The following is a 14,961-nucleotide window of genomic DNA, read 5'->3' as shown; positions in this document are numbered from 1 at the left end:
CTTTAAAAAAAAAAAAGAAGTCAAAAGATGTGTTGCTTTGGGCAAATCTGCTGTTAGGGACTTCCTTTTTTATTACTGATTTCTTTTTTTAATTTGAATTAAGGTTTACAAATCATACTGGTTTTTCATACAGTCACTAAGACATTTTGTTTTGTAACAATTATAATTGATTATATACATTATTTTATATTCATTAGTTATAATGTACTTAATTACAATGTCTAGTCAGCCTCTTATTGTGTATTGCCTTTCCCTTCATGCAGCTTCTCTGTTTATTAATGTTTACTCCTCCTTTTTCCCTCGTTTAGTCCCCAACATTGATTCTATCCTTTTGTAAACCTTTCCTTAACTTTTTCTCGTAGTGGTCTTTATACCATAATTATTATTTGTGACTAACTTGTGTCACTCAAGGTAATTTGTTCTAGATTTATCTATATTGTACAGTATTTCATTATTTCCTGATAGTTTTTCATTGTGTGGATGTATCATAGTTTCTTTAGTCATTTGTCCACTGATAAACAATGAGGTTGCTTCCAAATATACTCTTTTGTAAGTAATGCTATAATAAACAAGTTTGTGTATATTAATTTGTGGCACAAAGACCTTTTTATATTGCTAACAAAGATACCAGTTAAAGACTAAAGAGTACCCAAGCCAAGCCCTTGTATTTTCAGTTGCTTTATTTGTATGTACGAGTTGGATTAAAGAAGCAAGACTGAAGAAGAGTACTACTCTTGTTAAAGAGTGGTGAGTACACCATGGACTGCCAGGAGAACACAGCCAAGGGGCTCCTTGGAGCAAGGATGGTGACATTTCCTCTCACATACCACAGGCCTGTTTCAGGGGGTACCAGTCTTGGAAAAAGACTTTCCACTTGGAAAAATAGAGTGTCCACAAATGAGAAGATGACCCTTAATGAGCTGCAGTTTGAGCTCAAAACAGGGTGGTGATTGTGAGGATGGTGCAGGTCAGGGCAAGATTTCCATCTGTTGTTCATGGGGTTGCTGTGGATCATAGGTGACTTGACAGCACCTAACAACAACAAGAACAATAATAGAAAAATAGATCCTGTTTTTTCTTTTTGTATATATGTGTGTATATGTGCATGTGTATAGTCTTCTAATACTTTGTTTTTTGAAATTTATTAGCATTTAATAAAATACAGCAAAACTCACCTGTGCACTAGTAATAACCTAACATGAAAATGTAATTATGCATATAAGAATATTGATGTTGAAGGAGAAAATAGTTGCTAATCTTCTTCCATACATATTCTGTGCCTCCTTTCCAGGAATGACTAAAAAGACTTATGTGGAATCTATACTTGAGGGTATTAAGCAGTCCAAACAAGAAAACTTAGACATTGATGTTAGGTAAGAAACATTCATTGTGTTCATATTCTTTGTAGTTAACTATTTTACAAACTAGAGTGTGAAATTTTACCGTTGGGTCATGAATATAATGGATAAATCAGGCCATAGTGATTTCTCTTTCCAACAGAAAATAGAGCATCATTTAAAGTTTTTATAACTTGTTTATCTATAGATGAGAATGCAGTTACTAATTTATTTCAACCAATAAATATCAAGAAAAAAAAGAGTAGCTATGGATAAAAAGACATTCAAGAGACACATTGACCAACACAATATTTGGACCTTATTTTGGTTTTAAGTAAAAGAAAAAGAAATGAACAATGACAAAATTCAATAATTGCGAATATAAACAGAACCTACTCATTGAGGATTTTCAGAGGCTGTAAATTGTGTGAGAGGAGACTGCTCTTCTTTCTCCCACTTAATGGCTGGTGAATTCAGCCCACCTTTTGGTTGGCAGCACAACTAGGCCATAGTTACTAGATATTTTATGTGACTTATTCCTTCTGGAAAAGTAAAATTCATTTTGTAATTTGGCTATACTTTCTCTAGAAAGATGTATTCCATATAGTCTACCAGGTATTAATTTTCTACTAATTTTTTTTAACAAGGCTTTAGGAAATAATACATAATCTTTATTTTGGTAGTAGGCAAGAGAGGATATATATTTGTTAGAGTTCTTAAAATTATTTACTTGCATTGAGTGAATTTTATTGTATGAAAATTACACTAAATAATTTGATAAAGGATTAAATACACAAGCTGATCTGCAATTCATACCACAAAAGAATTTCCTTCCTGTAGAGTCATTCTAGTTCACTAGGGTTACTAGTGGCCATGAAGTATGTGTGAAAGGACTTGGCTACAATACCTGAAAGCAGGCAAAGAATGCCAAGAACAGAAGGGACTGAAAACAGTCTCAGACTTCCTGGAACATGTACCACTGTGAAAGGAATCTGGAAGTTCTCTGTTAAACAAAGACTATTTTCTAAAGTTCTTGATAAGGTTGTTAAGAGTGTAGTAAGACCTTGTTCATGAGTACACAGATGTTTTCTTGAAAACTGTTCATGTCTATCTATGCTTTGTTCCATATGTTTAAACATTTACCTACCCTTTGAGATCATGTTTTACTGTAAGCTTTGATTTTCTGCTAATAAAAGCAGAGACTTTACAATCTTTCAGTGCAATTAGCTTGAAAGAGTTTTTGTCCTCTGGAACCACATTTCACTTTGCTAGTCTTCCTTTGGCTCTACCAACTAGAAAAATCACCTTTTTACTTTTTTTTTTTTATGTATTGAAGATATCTGATAGCCATTGACAGAAGAGGTGGGCCCTCAGTAGCTAAGGAGACTGTTAAACTTGCTGAAGATTTCTTCCTTTCTACTGATGAAACAGTCCTTGGCCTTGACCTCAGTGGAGATCCTATGGTAAGTTCCTAATATATGTTCCTAAATATATTTTGTTTCTAAAAGGTAGAATATTAATAGGATAAAGATTAGCTTGGAGCATCCTATATTCTTTAGGGAGTACAGCACACTCTGTTCTGCCGTGGCTGTTCCAATTGTCTACCTACGTTCTTAACCCAAGCTCTTTTTTTTTTTTTAACCCAAGCTCTTAACCCAAGTTCTGAGAGCTATTCTTCTAAAAACAATGCTGATGCCCATTTACATACACAGGAGAGAAACTAATTTAATGGATGTTTTAGGACATTAGGGCTTACCTTAACTATCTTAGAGAACCTTTGGCTGGCCTCAAGTTTCAGATTAAAACAGAGTGTCTCAGATGTAACAATACTAATATTTTGAGCCAGACAGTTCACTATTGTGGGGTGGCTTATACAGCATCCCTGGTCTTAACTCACTAATTGCCAGTAGCACCCTCTCAATTGTGACAACCAAAAAATGTCTCCAGATGTTGAATGTCCCCTGGGGTGCGGTAAGCTGGGGATGGGGAACAAAAATCTCCTCCCTGTTTAAAACCACTGGATTAGAGAGAATTATGAAACTTATTCATATACATTTGTCTAAATTTCAGTCCTTTCCCCCTCTTACTCTCATTTATGCATTTAAAAAAACTTTAATGATTACGAAGGTTTGTAGAAGAGATAAGTTCTCCTTAGGCATGCCGGGACCAGTACATGGGAGAATATGTAAAACCTCCATTCTGAGCCACTTCCCCACTGTTGACTGCAGCAGAGAAGGGCTGTCTCTACGCTGAACTGGAAGTCAGCACACCAGTGGTCTAGCCTTAGCTCTCTCCTAATTTGTGAATTTTCATCTTTTATTTACATTAATTTGGCCATATAATGTCTTCCCCCCCCCAGCCATGTTTCTTTATAAAAGCGAAATAATAGAACTCTAGGTTCCTTCCAGAAATAAAATTTTATAATTGCTAAAAGAAACAAAAAAAAAACCTATCCTGCAGAAAGTACAGCCGTAACGGCTTCTTATAAGCAAGGATAGCAGGACTTCATCTCTCATTCTTTTGAGTATGTTATCAGGAGAGACTAATTCCTGCAGAAGGACATCATGCTTGGTAGAGGGCCAGTGAAAAAGAAAGACTCTTAATAAAATGGTTGACATAGTGGCTGCAGCCGAACAAGATTTGTGAGGATAGCACAGGACTGGGCAGTATTTCAGTCTGTTATACTTGATGTCATGAGGAGACAGAGTCCGTGACATTTAACAACACACCTAGCTTAGCTGATCGACTTCACTGACACTTACGATTCCCAAGGACAAGAATTTACCAGCTGTTTATTCCCCCAAGGATCTACAACATTGTAGGTATTTCATAAACATTTTAGTAAATGTGTTAGTCAATCTGCTGTCATTTTATTCTTTTGCTTATTGGAAAAGAGTACCTCGTTCCTCAGCTTGTTAGAATTTTCATGCATCTTCACCTTTTTTCTTCAAGGCGGGACAAGCAAAAGACTTCTTGGAACCTCTTTTGGAAGCTAAGAAAGCTGGTCTGAAGTTGGCGTTGCATCTCTCAGAGGTAAATAATACTGTCTTAGGCTGGAGAGTGCAAACTCCCATGGAAAATAGTAGTAGCATTTTTAAATGACTGACAATAAACGTAGCTTAAGAAAACATTTTTAAAAGGAGAAAGTAGAAATATCTCTATTCTAAGTTAAAATAATTTACTTTATTCCCTTAAAACAACTTTCTTTAGTATCTTTTGTTGCTGTTTGTATCTTTTTATGACCAATGAAGTAGCTGCTGATTCATGGCCCAGTGTTGGATTAAAAGAGGTTAATGAAATCTTGATAGAGAAAATGCCTGAATTTTTATCATCTGCCTAGTCACTGGCAAGCTGACCCCTTGAGAAGTATCTGTTCATCTCATGTGTTCTTACAGTAGAAGAAACCTAACGGTTCCTCTTTGTCATTTTGTGAGGCTTGGTATGCCTTCCTTTAACTCCATCCAGCTCCCTGGCTGTGGGAGCTCAGGCAGATACTACACAGATCAGGGTGGAGAACAGTCAATTTCTTAAGCATATGCTTGTGGATACATATAAAAAGGGATGCTCCATACCTTTTTAATCTGTATGCAGAACTGATCATCCTGTATGCTGGGCTGTACAAGGAGGAATGTGGCATGAGGATTGGGGGAAGATTCATCAATAGCTTGCGTTATGCAGATGACACAACCCTGCTTGTTGAAACTGAGGAGGACTCAAAGTACTTGCTGCAGAAGGCTATGGAATACAGCCTTCAATATGAGTTGAAGCTCAACATCAAGAAAACAGAGATTCTCATCACTGGGCCAATTGGCAGCATCAGGATGGATGGTGAAGAGATTGAGATAGTTAACAGTTTTAGTTTGCTTGGCTCCACAGTCAACACTCTTGGTACCAGCAGCCAGGAAATCAAGAGACGAATTGCATTGGGAAAGTCAGCTGTCAGGGACCTTTCCAGAGTACTGAAGAGCAATGACGTCAGGCTGGAGACTAAAGTGTGCCTGGTCTGGCCTATAGTCTTTGCAGTTGCGTGCTATGCATTGGAGAGTGGGACAGCGACAAGGAATGATGATAGAAAGAGAATTGATGCCTTTGGGCTGTGGTGCTGGAAAAGAGTGTTGAATATACCATGGACTGCTAGGAAAACCAACAAGTTTGTCCTGGAGAGGGTGAAGCTGGGCTGCTCCTTGGAGGCAAGGATTCTGTAGCTTCATCTTTGGGCATGTTTTGAAGCTTTACTTTGGGCATGTTGCAAGGAGGGACCAGTCCTTGGAGACATCATGTTTGGTAGAGTGGAAGGAGAGCGCAGGGGAGGAAGATCCTTGATGAGATGGATCAATCCAGTTGTTGGGATAGTGGGAGTAGGTTTGTCAGAGACAGTGTGGTTGGCACAGGAAAGAGCAGGGTTTAGGGCTCTTGTATATAGGGTCTCTATGAGTTGCAAGCGACTTGATGGCACATAACAACAACAACAACATGGATATTATTGATAGGAACAGTTCCCCTTTATGAAGCAAGTAAAAGTCATACTTGGCCACCCCCACATTGCATTTGCTTCTTATACACCCACCTAATGCTTTATTGAAGAGACTGGTTGATACAGTGAACAATGTATGCTACTGTGACCTCAGGTCTTTGTGCATAGCATCAAATTTTGCTTGTCCTTTGAGACCTTTAGTTTTGTGTCTTCTCCTGTGGTGCTTAAGTGATAGTCCTTGTGAAGAGGCAGAGAGTAGGTTCTTGAAATTATGAGGATGGTGCAGCATAGGGCAAGGTTAAGACCTGTTGTTCATAGGGTCACTGTGGGTCATAGCCAACTTGATGGCACCTAACAACAACAGAGTCTTAATAAGTGTTTATTATTACTGAATCTGAAGGAGCTCTGATGGGATAGTGCATTATGTATTGAGCTGCTAACAGAAAGGTCACAGATTCTAATCCACTAGCTGCTCTGAGGGAGAAAGGTAGGAGGTATCCTCTTGTAAGGATTTACTGGCTTGGGAGCCCAATAGAGGGTTACTATGAGTTGGAATCAACTCAACAGGAGTGGTATTATTAAATCTAGAGTTATTATTACTATCATTGAAAGGAATCTAGAAGAATAATGGGAATGAGTGGGAAAGTAAAAGGTGAAGAAAAATGCTGGAAAAGATTAAGTACATAAAGTGAGGAGTAGCTACTCGGAGGGACATACTACCTGGCTATAAGGGGGAAATGTGTGAAGGACTACGAGAAGAGGTCACTGGTCTCATTCTCACCCTCTTTTTTCTCTTAAAAAAAAAGATTCCAAACCAAGTGAAAGAAACACAAATTCTCCTGGATTTGCTTCCTGACAGAATTGGACATGGGACATTTCTTAACTCTTCTGAGGGAGGATCCTTGGATCTGGTGGATTTTGTGAGGCAACATCGGATACCACTAGGTAAGGTATTAGACAGTCTCTGCCTTCTAGTCCTCCAGGTTGCAAATAATTGGTAGAGATGGGCTGTGCTTATGGGGATCAGTGTGATGAGGAGAAGAAAAGAAAGAATGCATGATGTGTGTGCTTTCTGAGACTCATTTAAGAATGTTTTTATTCCCATTAAAATAGAAGTTCTATCCGGGAAGAGACCTTCTCTTTCTTGTCCTCTACTACATTCCCCAGGCCTATAACTGTGTCTCACACTTGGTAAATATTTATTGAAGGAATAAGAGCATCAGAGAGCTGGACAATGACTAAGGATGGTAGAAGGAGAATTGATGCCTTTGAACTGTGGTGTTAGAGAAAATTATTCAATATACCATGGACTGCTAAGAGAACAAACAGATTTTTCCTGGAGATGGTGAAGCTAGGTTGCTTCTTGGAGTCAAGGATTCTGAAGATTTGTCTGACATACTTTGGACATGTTGCAAGGAGGAACCAGTCCTTGGAGAAGGACGTCATGCTTGGAAGGATGGAAGGACAGTACAGGAGAGGAAGACCCTCTCTGAGATGGATTGACTCAGTGACTGGGGTAACGAGGTTTGGTATGTCAGAGACAGTAAGATTGGCACAGGATAGAGCAGGGTTTAAGGCTGTTGTACATAGGGTTGCTATGAGTCGCAGGAGACTCGATGGCACTTAACAACAAGAGTCATTTAGTGCAGCCAGAATGCTACTTAGAGGCAAGGATGACAAAGCTTTGTCTCACATACTTTTGACATGTTGCTGAAAAAGGCTATCCCTTGGAGAGTGATAACATGCTTTAAAAAGGTGAAGGGTCCCCAAAAGATAGAAAGACCTCAACCAGATGGACTGACACAGTGACTGTAATGGGCTCAAGTGTGTCAGAGATGATGAGGACGGCACAGGATAGGACAAGGATCAGATCTGTTGTTCTTAGGGTTGCAATGAATTAACTCTATGGCACCTAACAACAACAAAAGTATTTTGAAAAAGGAACTCTAGTGATATAGTCTGTAACATGTTGTGCTGCTAGTCAGAAACTGCAAGTCTTTGGTGGTTTAAATCCAACAGCAGTTTCAAGGAATATAGTTGGGCATTCTCCTCCCATTAAGATTTACAGCCTTGGGAAATCAAAAGAGGGTCACTGTAAGTCAGATCAATCAGTTGGTAATATTTTGAAATGACATTAAGATGATGAACATATTGTATGGAAATATATAGCATTTCTTTTACAGTAAGAACTATGAAAAATTCCAAATATATTTTTGTATGTGAGTAAGGAGTTGCACTGCCAACCCAAAGGCAGGTGGTCCAAATCCCTCAGCTGCGCCATGGGAGAAGGATGAGCAATCTCCTGTGCAGCTTTCAGCCTCTTCAAACCCGGTGGCAGGTCAACTATAAGGATGTTCCGATTTAGAAGCAATGAGTAAGTGACTGATAGGTAAACTTATTTGTTTACATTTATATATGTGACACTTTTTTAATTTAACAACAAGATTTACAGAGAACTTATTCTGTTCCACCTACTGATTCAGCAAGGTGGGAAGTAGGGCAGGAAACAAAATAGACATGGTTTTATCTATTTGTTCCTCAAAGAACTTATATTCTTCAAAAAACGTAATTCTAGTAGAAGGAAGATATTCAATAAGCAAATACTTAAGAAAGTATTTTTAAATTCTATGAAGAATATTAAACAGACTGATATGATAATGTTTGGGTAACTACTTTCAATTGGCTTGTCAAGGGAAGCCTGCCTGAAGAGGGAAAGCAACAATTTACTGAAAAATATCTTAATAAATAATCAATTTATGAATTTTAGCTATTTAAAAATATGTGTATGTGTATACACTATTTCTTAACTATAGCATTTCAATTCATATTAGATGAGCTTTTTTTCTTTTTACTTAGGTTTTTTTTTTTTCCTTAGTTTTAGGTATTGTCATAACTGGAGTCCAGAACGAAGGCTGTATAGTGGAGTGGACCTGGGGGGAGAGATTTTATAACAATGAAGGAATTTTTCTTTTGCTTTTCAAAGAGAAGAGTGAATTGGGGGTAAAGGGCTGGGCATGGAGAAAAGTGCAACAATGAATGAATGGAAATCCAAAGTCACTGTAAATTTTCATTAAAATTAATAATAATAATAGAAATAAAAAAAAACAACAACAAGGGCTAGATTAATTCCTGAAAGTACTACAGTAAAATAATCTTTTAATCTTAAGTGGGGGGAAGCCCCTAAAAATGAAACAATATTTTAACTTAATTAATAAAGAATGCCATGGAGCTCTGATAGTGTAGTATTACAGCTGCTAACCCAAAAGCCATACTTCTCTGGCCATTCAAATTCACCAGTGATTCCGAGAGAAAAAGATGGACAGTCTATTCCCATGTGATTTATGGCCTCAGAAAATCTAGTAGACAGTCAGCTGTGAGTCACTTCTGACTTATCAGCAATGAATGAATAAAGAATGTCAGAAATGTCTTTCTGAGCATTGTAGTCTCTTAAAATCTATATTGGATCAAACTGATGCAAGCAACTAAAAAGACTAGATAGGAGCATGTGGCATTAGCTTAAAAATTGTACGGAATAAGGGTTGCAGAGTGGATTATATTTGGGGTGGGTGTGGGGTTGGGAAGTGTGGGGGGGCATCGTGTACCAGTGAAGGAGTTTTTCTTTTGCCTTTCAAGGAGAGAAGTGAATGGGGGTGGGGTTAGGGTGGGCGGGGAGAAAAGAGCAACAATGAATGAATGGAATTCCAAAATCTCTGTAGATGTTCATTGAAATTAAAGAAAGAAAGAGAGAGAGAGAGAGAGAAAGAAGAAAATTATAAAAAAACTAAGCCCAAGTTTTTTTCACTATGACTCAAAATAAATTTACTTGTAATATTACTAAAAATGACTATTAAAAAAATTGGCTTTTCTAAGCCATTATGTTAGTCCCCTCTGGTCTCCAATCACCTTAACTATAGACACTTACCGTATAAATCATCAACAGCTATGGGACGAGGATAATAGAGAGAGTGCTTCCCACACTGGGCAAGAAGACTTGAGGGAGACTGGAGCAAGAGCCTGCTGAGAACGAGACCCTGGTGATGAGACCCCAGTGATGGTGGTGGAGAGACTGTGGCAAAGTATAACCAGAGAAGCCTGGAGATAAAGGCCACAATTAAAGGCAATTAAAGATTTTGCTGTGTTTGCCAGATAATTGAGTAGAAGCTGAGCTATAACTGCTCAGAGGCAAACCTTGCTGGTAACTGAGGAAACCAGAGGCTTTTTAAAAATTTGTGTTGCTCAGCTGAAACAGGAGCCTGGACTAATTGAGGAGTTGTGCCTTGGGACTGCTGGGCTAAACCCTGGATTTGTATTGGGTGATAGTCTGCCTCCCCTACTCTCCAACTTACTTCCTTTAATAAACCCCATTCTCAGTGCCACAGCTTTTGAGTCTGTGAGTCAACAACGAATAAATGAACCGCTTGCACCATGGGGTTGCGCTTTGGGCTCTTTATGTGCTTTCTACTCTGAGGCAGTAAAGGGCTGTGCTATTCTTGCTCTCTCTGGCCCTTTTAGAGAGACACTCAGGGTCCTGTGCCCTTATGTTCTGTTTTTTGCTCCCTAGACAGAACATTAGAGGACAGTGAGTTTATGTTCATAGAAGAGGAACAACTCAGAAGAGTGAGAATGGTAAGGGAGCTATAGTAGCATGTTGTTGTTGTTGTTAGGTGCCATTGAGTTGCCTGCGACTCATAGTGACCCTATGTACAAAAGCTCTGAACCCTGCTCTGTCTAGAGCCATCCTCATTGTCTCTGACACACATATCCCCATTTTCCCAGTCACTGAGTCATTTCATCTCAACCAAGGTCATCTTCTTTTGTGCTGTCCCTCAACCCTTTCAAGCATGATGTCCCCTCCGAGGACTGGTCCCTCCTTGTAACATGCCCAAAGTATGTCAGATGGAGCTTTAAAATCCTTGTCTCCAGGGAATAACCTGGTTTCACCTTCTCCAGGATGGACTTGTTTGTTCTTTCAACAGTCCATGGTATATTCAATACTCTTCTCCAGCACCACAGCTCATAGGCATCGATTCTTCTGTCCACAGCAAGTTGTGCTGCCAAACCAAAGGCTGTGCATCTCTGGCAGTTAGATTGCACCAATAGATCCACTATAGGAGATTTGTTGTTGTGTTCTGTCCAGTCAGAAATGACACCTAGCTGACCCTCCAGTGGGTTTTCAGAGGTAGTTAATTGCATGGGAGGAGACTGCCCAACCTTCTCCCACAAAGCAGCTGGTAGATTCGAACCACATGACGTCAGGATTGCATAGCAGCTTTTTACCATTAGGCCACCAGCAGTCTAGTCAATTATATTTACAGCCTCACAAACCTACTGAAGAGTCACTGTGAGTCAGAACTGACTTGATGACAGTGAGTATGTTTTCACAACTAAAAGAACGTAATCAATGTTATTAAGTTGTATTTTTTTTAAAGTCAATTTTGTAAAATAACTACATTTACTGTGGTTTAGAAAAATTCCTTTTATATCTGTTTGGCTACTGTGGAATGACTTACCTATTTTTAATATGATATTTATTTTTTCCTTTCATCTAGAACTCTGCTTGACCTCAAATGTCAAAAGTCAGACGGTCCCATCTTATGAGCAACATCATTTTGGATTCTGGTACAGCATTGCCCATCCTTCTGTGATCTGTGTAAGCAGTTCTATTTTGCTTTTATTTGTATGCCTGAGGTACATTAGATCAGATGCTCACCTTACAGCTGAAGGGTTGGGCATGAGAGGCTACAAAGGGTAGGGTGACTCTGATTTGGCATTATAGGAAATGGCCCAGGATTATACCAGACAGAGCGTTAAATAAAAATACTGCTCAGGGAGCTCTGGTGGCCTAGTGGCAAGAAGCTGCACTACATGCCCAGAAGTATGCTGTTTAAATCCGCCAGATGCTTTGCTGGAGAAGGAGGGGCAATCTCCTCCTGTACCAGTCAGATCCGATTTGACGGTACACGCACAAAATAACAAAAAGGAAAAAAAAAATACTGCTCAGCATCTAGTTCCTGTGATTATTTGATCTGGGCTCATCCTGAGCCCAGGTGACTTCAATATACATCCACTGTTGAGAACCATTACTCTGGTGTTTTTAAAAGTATAAACAAGTCTGTTGCATTTGGCACCTGTATTGACTCTACCAGTCGGATAAAACATGCTAAATGGGAAAATGAGACCTAACCAAAAAGTTTTAAAACATTTTTCTTATTCATTTGAAAATTTCTTGCTTACACTGGCAGACTGACGATAAGGGTGTTTTTGCGACACACCTTTCTCAAGAGTACCAGCTAGCAGCAGAAACATTTAATTTGACCCAGTCTCAGGTGTGGGAGCTGTCTTATGACTCCATCAACTATATCTTCGCTTCGGATGGCACCAGATCTGAACTAAGGAAGAAATGGAATCACCTGAAGCCCCAAGTGTTATGCTTCTAAAGTGTAATGAGGTAAGCAACTTTCAAGTTACACACTGCAACAAGATCTTCCTATAATACCTACTTACTAAATCACTCACCACTGACTGTGAAGCATAAGCAGCCAAGGATCATGGGCCTGAATGGTGCTCCATACTTATTTAATTGACCAGCAAGCTCTGATGCCTAGTATATCATATCTCCATGCTACTTACTGAAGAGACTTGCTGCTAACTAAACTCATCTCACCTTTAATACACATTTTTATAATCTAACAATCTCTCTCCAATAGTGATCATGAAACTGTAAGGAAATTACTTTTTTAAAAGTACAGATTTTGGGGAGCTCTGGTGGCCTAGTGGCAAGGAGCTGCAACTACAATCCCAGAGGCGCACGGTTCGAATCCACCAGATGCTCTGCCGGGAAAGGAGGGACAATCTCCTCCTGTACCAGTCAGATCTGATTTGACGGTACACGCACACAAAAATAATAAAATAAAATAAAAAAAATAAAAGTACAGATTTTGTAATCACTAGTCTCAAGTTATGCTGCCAGCTCAAAGGTGGGTAGTTCAAATCCACCAGTTCCTCCTTGGGAGAAAGATAGGCAGCCTACTCCTGTGCGACTTATAGCCTTCAAAAACCCACTGGAGGGTCAGCTATCAGTTCCAGTTTGGCAGCAGTGAGACAGTGTCTAAATAAGGAAAGAGGAAAACAGATTGCTGCCAAAATCTTTAAGCTTTCTAGCTTGTCAAACAGCTGTTCATGTTGTGCTTACTTGAATTAGACTCTGCTTGTTATATCTATTTAGTATTCCTCAAAACTGTTGATTTCAGCCTAGTTGCACACTGTGCATTCATGTGAATACCAGGCAGTCATGGTTAACATGCTTTGGGGTGACCCTGGTGACAGATAAATCCAGTTGTGAGATTTAACTTAGCCCTTCTCATGACTCTCCCATCTGTACTTGGCAAGGATTGAAGTTATCACCATATTTTAGCAAAAAGAGGGGATACTAGCTCACCAAAGCTTGAGAAAGATAGAAACTGCTGCCATCACTTTTAAACAAGCTGTCCCTTTTGTTTTTCCTTTGGGAAGATTGCAGGATTTCTACCCCAGTCCTCAGTATCTTTACCCCTGCACAACAGAGCATTGACACAGGCTGCTATCAACTTACAAACCATAGGCATTCCAGTTAAAGATGACAGACAAACTCAGATCAATTAATTTAAAATAATGTTACTAGATTATCAAGATATGCTTGAGTTCTTTCTTTCAATACATGTTTTTCTCCCAAGGTGAGAGGTAAGATGTCTACTTTTGATTACTAAGAGTTTCTGATAAGCATTCTTTCTTTTTTCCCAGAAAATGGAATAGAAAGAAGCCCCTTAGGTTTCTTATGTTCTTAGACTAAAGATGTTTATGTCTTTGCATATGACTGTTATGTCATTCCCTCCACCCTAACCCATGCATTCAGAGACTATCCCTAGACTCCAGAATCTTGAAGTAGGTTCTTCTGTTGACAAATGGTACAGTTTTGGTTTCTTTAGGGCAGTAAAACTTCAGATCTCAGATTGGAATCCTAGGGAGAGTTTGCAAAGCCCATTAGGATTGTTGTTATGTGCTGTCAAGTGGCTTGTGACTCATAGTGACCCTGTGTACAACAGTCCTGAACCCTGTGCCGACTTTATTGTCTCTGACACACCTACCCTACATTGTTGTTGATTGTTGTCGAGTCAAGCACAACTCATAATGACTCTATGAACAAATGCCTTTCTATACCTATCGTCGTTTCTCCAAGTTCATAAATTTTCCATAGGCATGTGGCTTAGGAAGTGGATACCACTCCTGCTTCTAAACCTGTATTACACTGAAAGCTCCACTAAACACTGTCCACATTGGGAAACTATATGGCATTTGACACCCTAATGGCACAAGGTTCAGCATCACAGCAAACCCAGATTACCACAGTACAGCAAATAGATAAAAAGAGTGATTTACAAAGTAGAAGAATGTTCCTCCAAAATATAATAACACTAGTTTTGGAAGTAGGAGTAGTATCCATTTCCTAAACATCCTGTCTCCAGAAACTCTATGAACTTTGATAAATGTCAATAGTTATAGAAAGGCTTCAGGCCTTTTGTTCATAGGGTTGCTATCAGACGTGTTCAACTCAACAACAACAACAGTCTCACTTAGCAGTGGTTAAGTGTTGTCTCAAGTCGAATATGACTCATAGCGATGCTATGAACAAAAGACCTGACTGTGTTCTATACTTAACGTCATTAAACACCCACACTATAGACCTATAAAATCAAGTTTTGTGGTTTTCTCCATCTATATATAATTATTTTCTTAAAAAAATACTCAAAGACATAGTAATATTAATCATAGTACTTCTAGTATAAAATTACTTACAGTCTAAATGCCTAAAAATAAGTGGTGATCTATTTGTCAAATAAGTATTCTACCCATCCTGAGGCTATATTCTTCTCAATCTAGTCCCACTTTTCAAATTATTTGCTGAACATACAGATTGAATGTGTATATAGAAAGGATACAACCCTGATGTACACTTTTCCTAATTTTAAACCATGCAATGTTCCCTTCTTCTGTTTGGACAACTCCTTCTTGTGCTACCTTAACTACCATATAGGTTTCAAATGAGCACATTCCAGTATTCTGGGAATTCCTGCATTACATAGATAACATAGTCTTGCTTGCAAAAAGTGAAGA

At 38.8% G+C, this 14,961-nt stretch overlaps 1 protein-coding gene across 1 annotated transcript in view; it reads left to right on the top strand.

Annotated features, from left to right (window-relative positions):
- The window catches only part of ADAL (adenosine deaminase-like), a 26,240-nt gene extending 13,992 nt beyond the window's left edge, over positions 1–12,248 (top strand). Inside the window, exons 5-10 of the mRNA XM_006883209.1 lie at positions 1,292–1,373; positions 2,674–2,800; positions 4,290–4,370; positions 6,618–6,756; positions 11,361–11,461; positions 12,054–12,248. Coding sequence (XP_006883271.1) covers positions 1,292–1,373; positions 2,674–2,800; positions 4,290–4,370; positions 6,618–6,756; positions 11,361–11,461; positions 12,054–12,248 — 725 coding nt within the window. The remainder of the gene's footprint in view (positions 1–1,291; positions 1,374–2,673; positions 2,801–4,289; positions 4,371–6,617; positions 6,757–11,360; positions 11,462–12,053) is intronic.
- The last annotated feature ends 2,713 nt before the right edge of the window (positions 12,249–14,961 follow it).

This window comes from Elephantulus edwardii, unplaced genomic scaffold (assembly GCF_000299155.1).
Source record: "Elephantulus edwardii isolate Elephantulus edwardi_28Jun2011 unplaced genomic scaffold, EleEdw1.0 scaffold00026, whole genome shotgun sequence".
Taxonomy (NCBI): Eukaryota; Metazoa; Chordata; class Mammalia; order Macroscelidea; family Macroscelididae; genus Elephantulus; species Elephantulus edwardii.
This window is presented reverse-complemented; position numbering and strand designations above follow the sequence as displayed.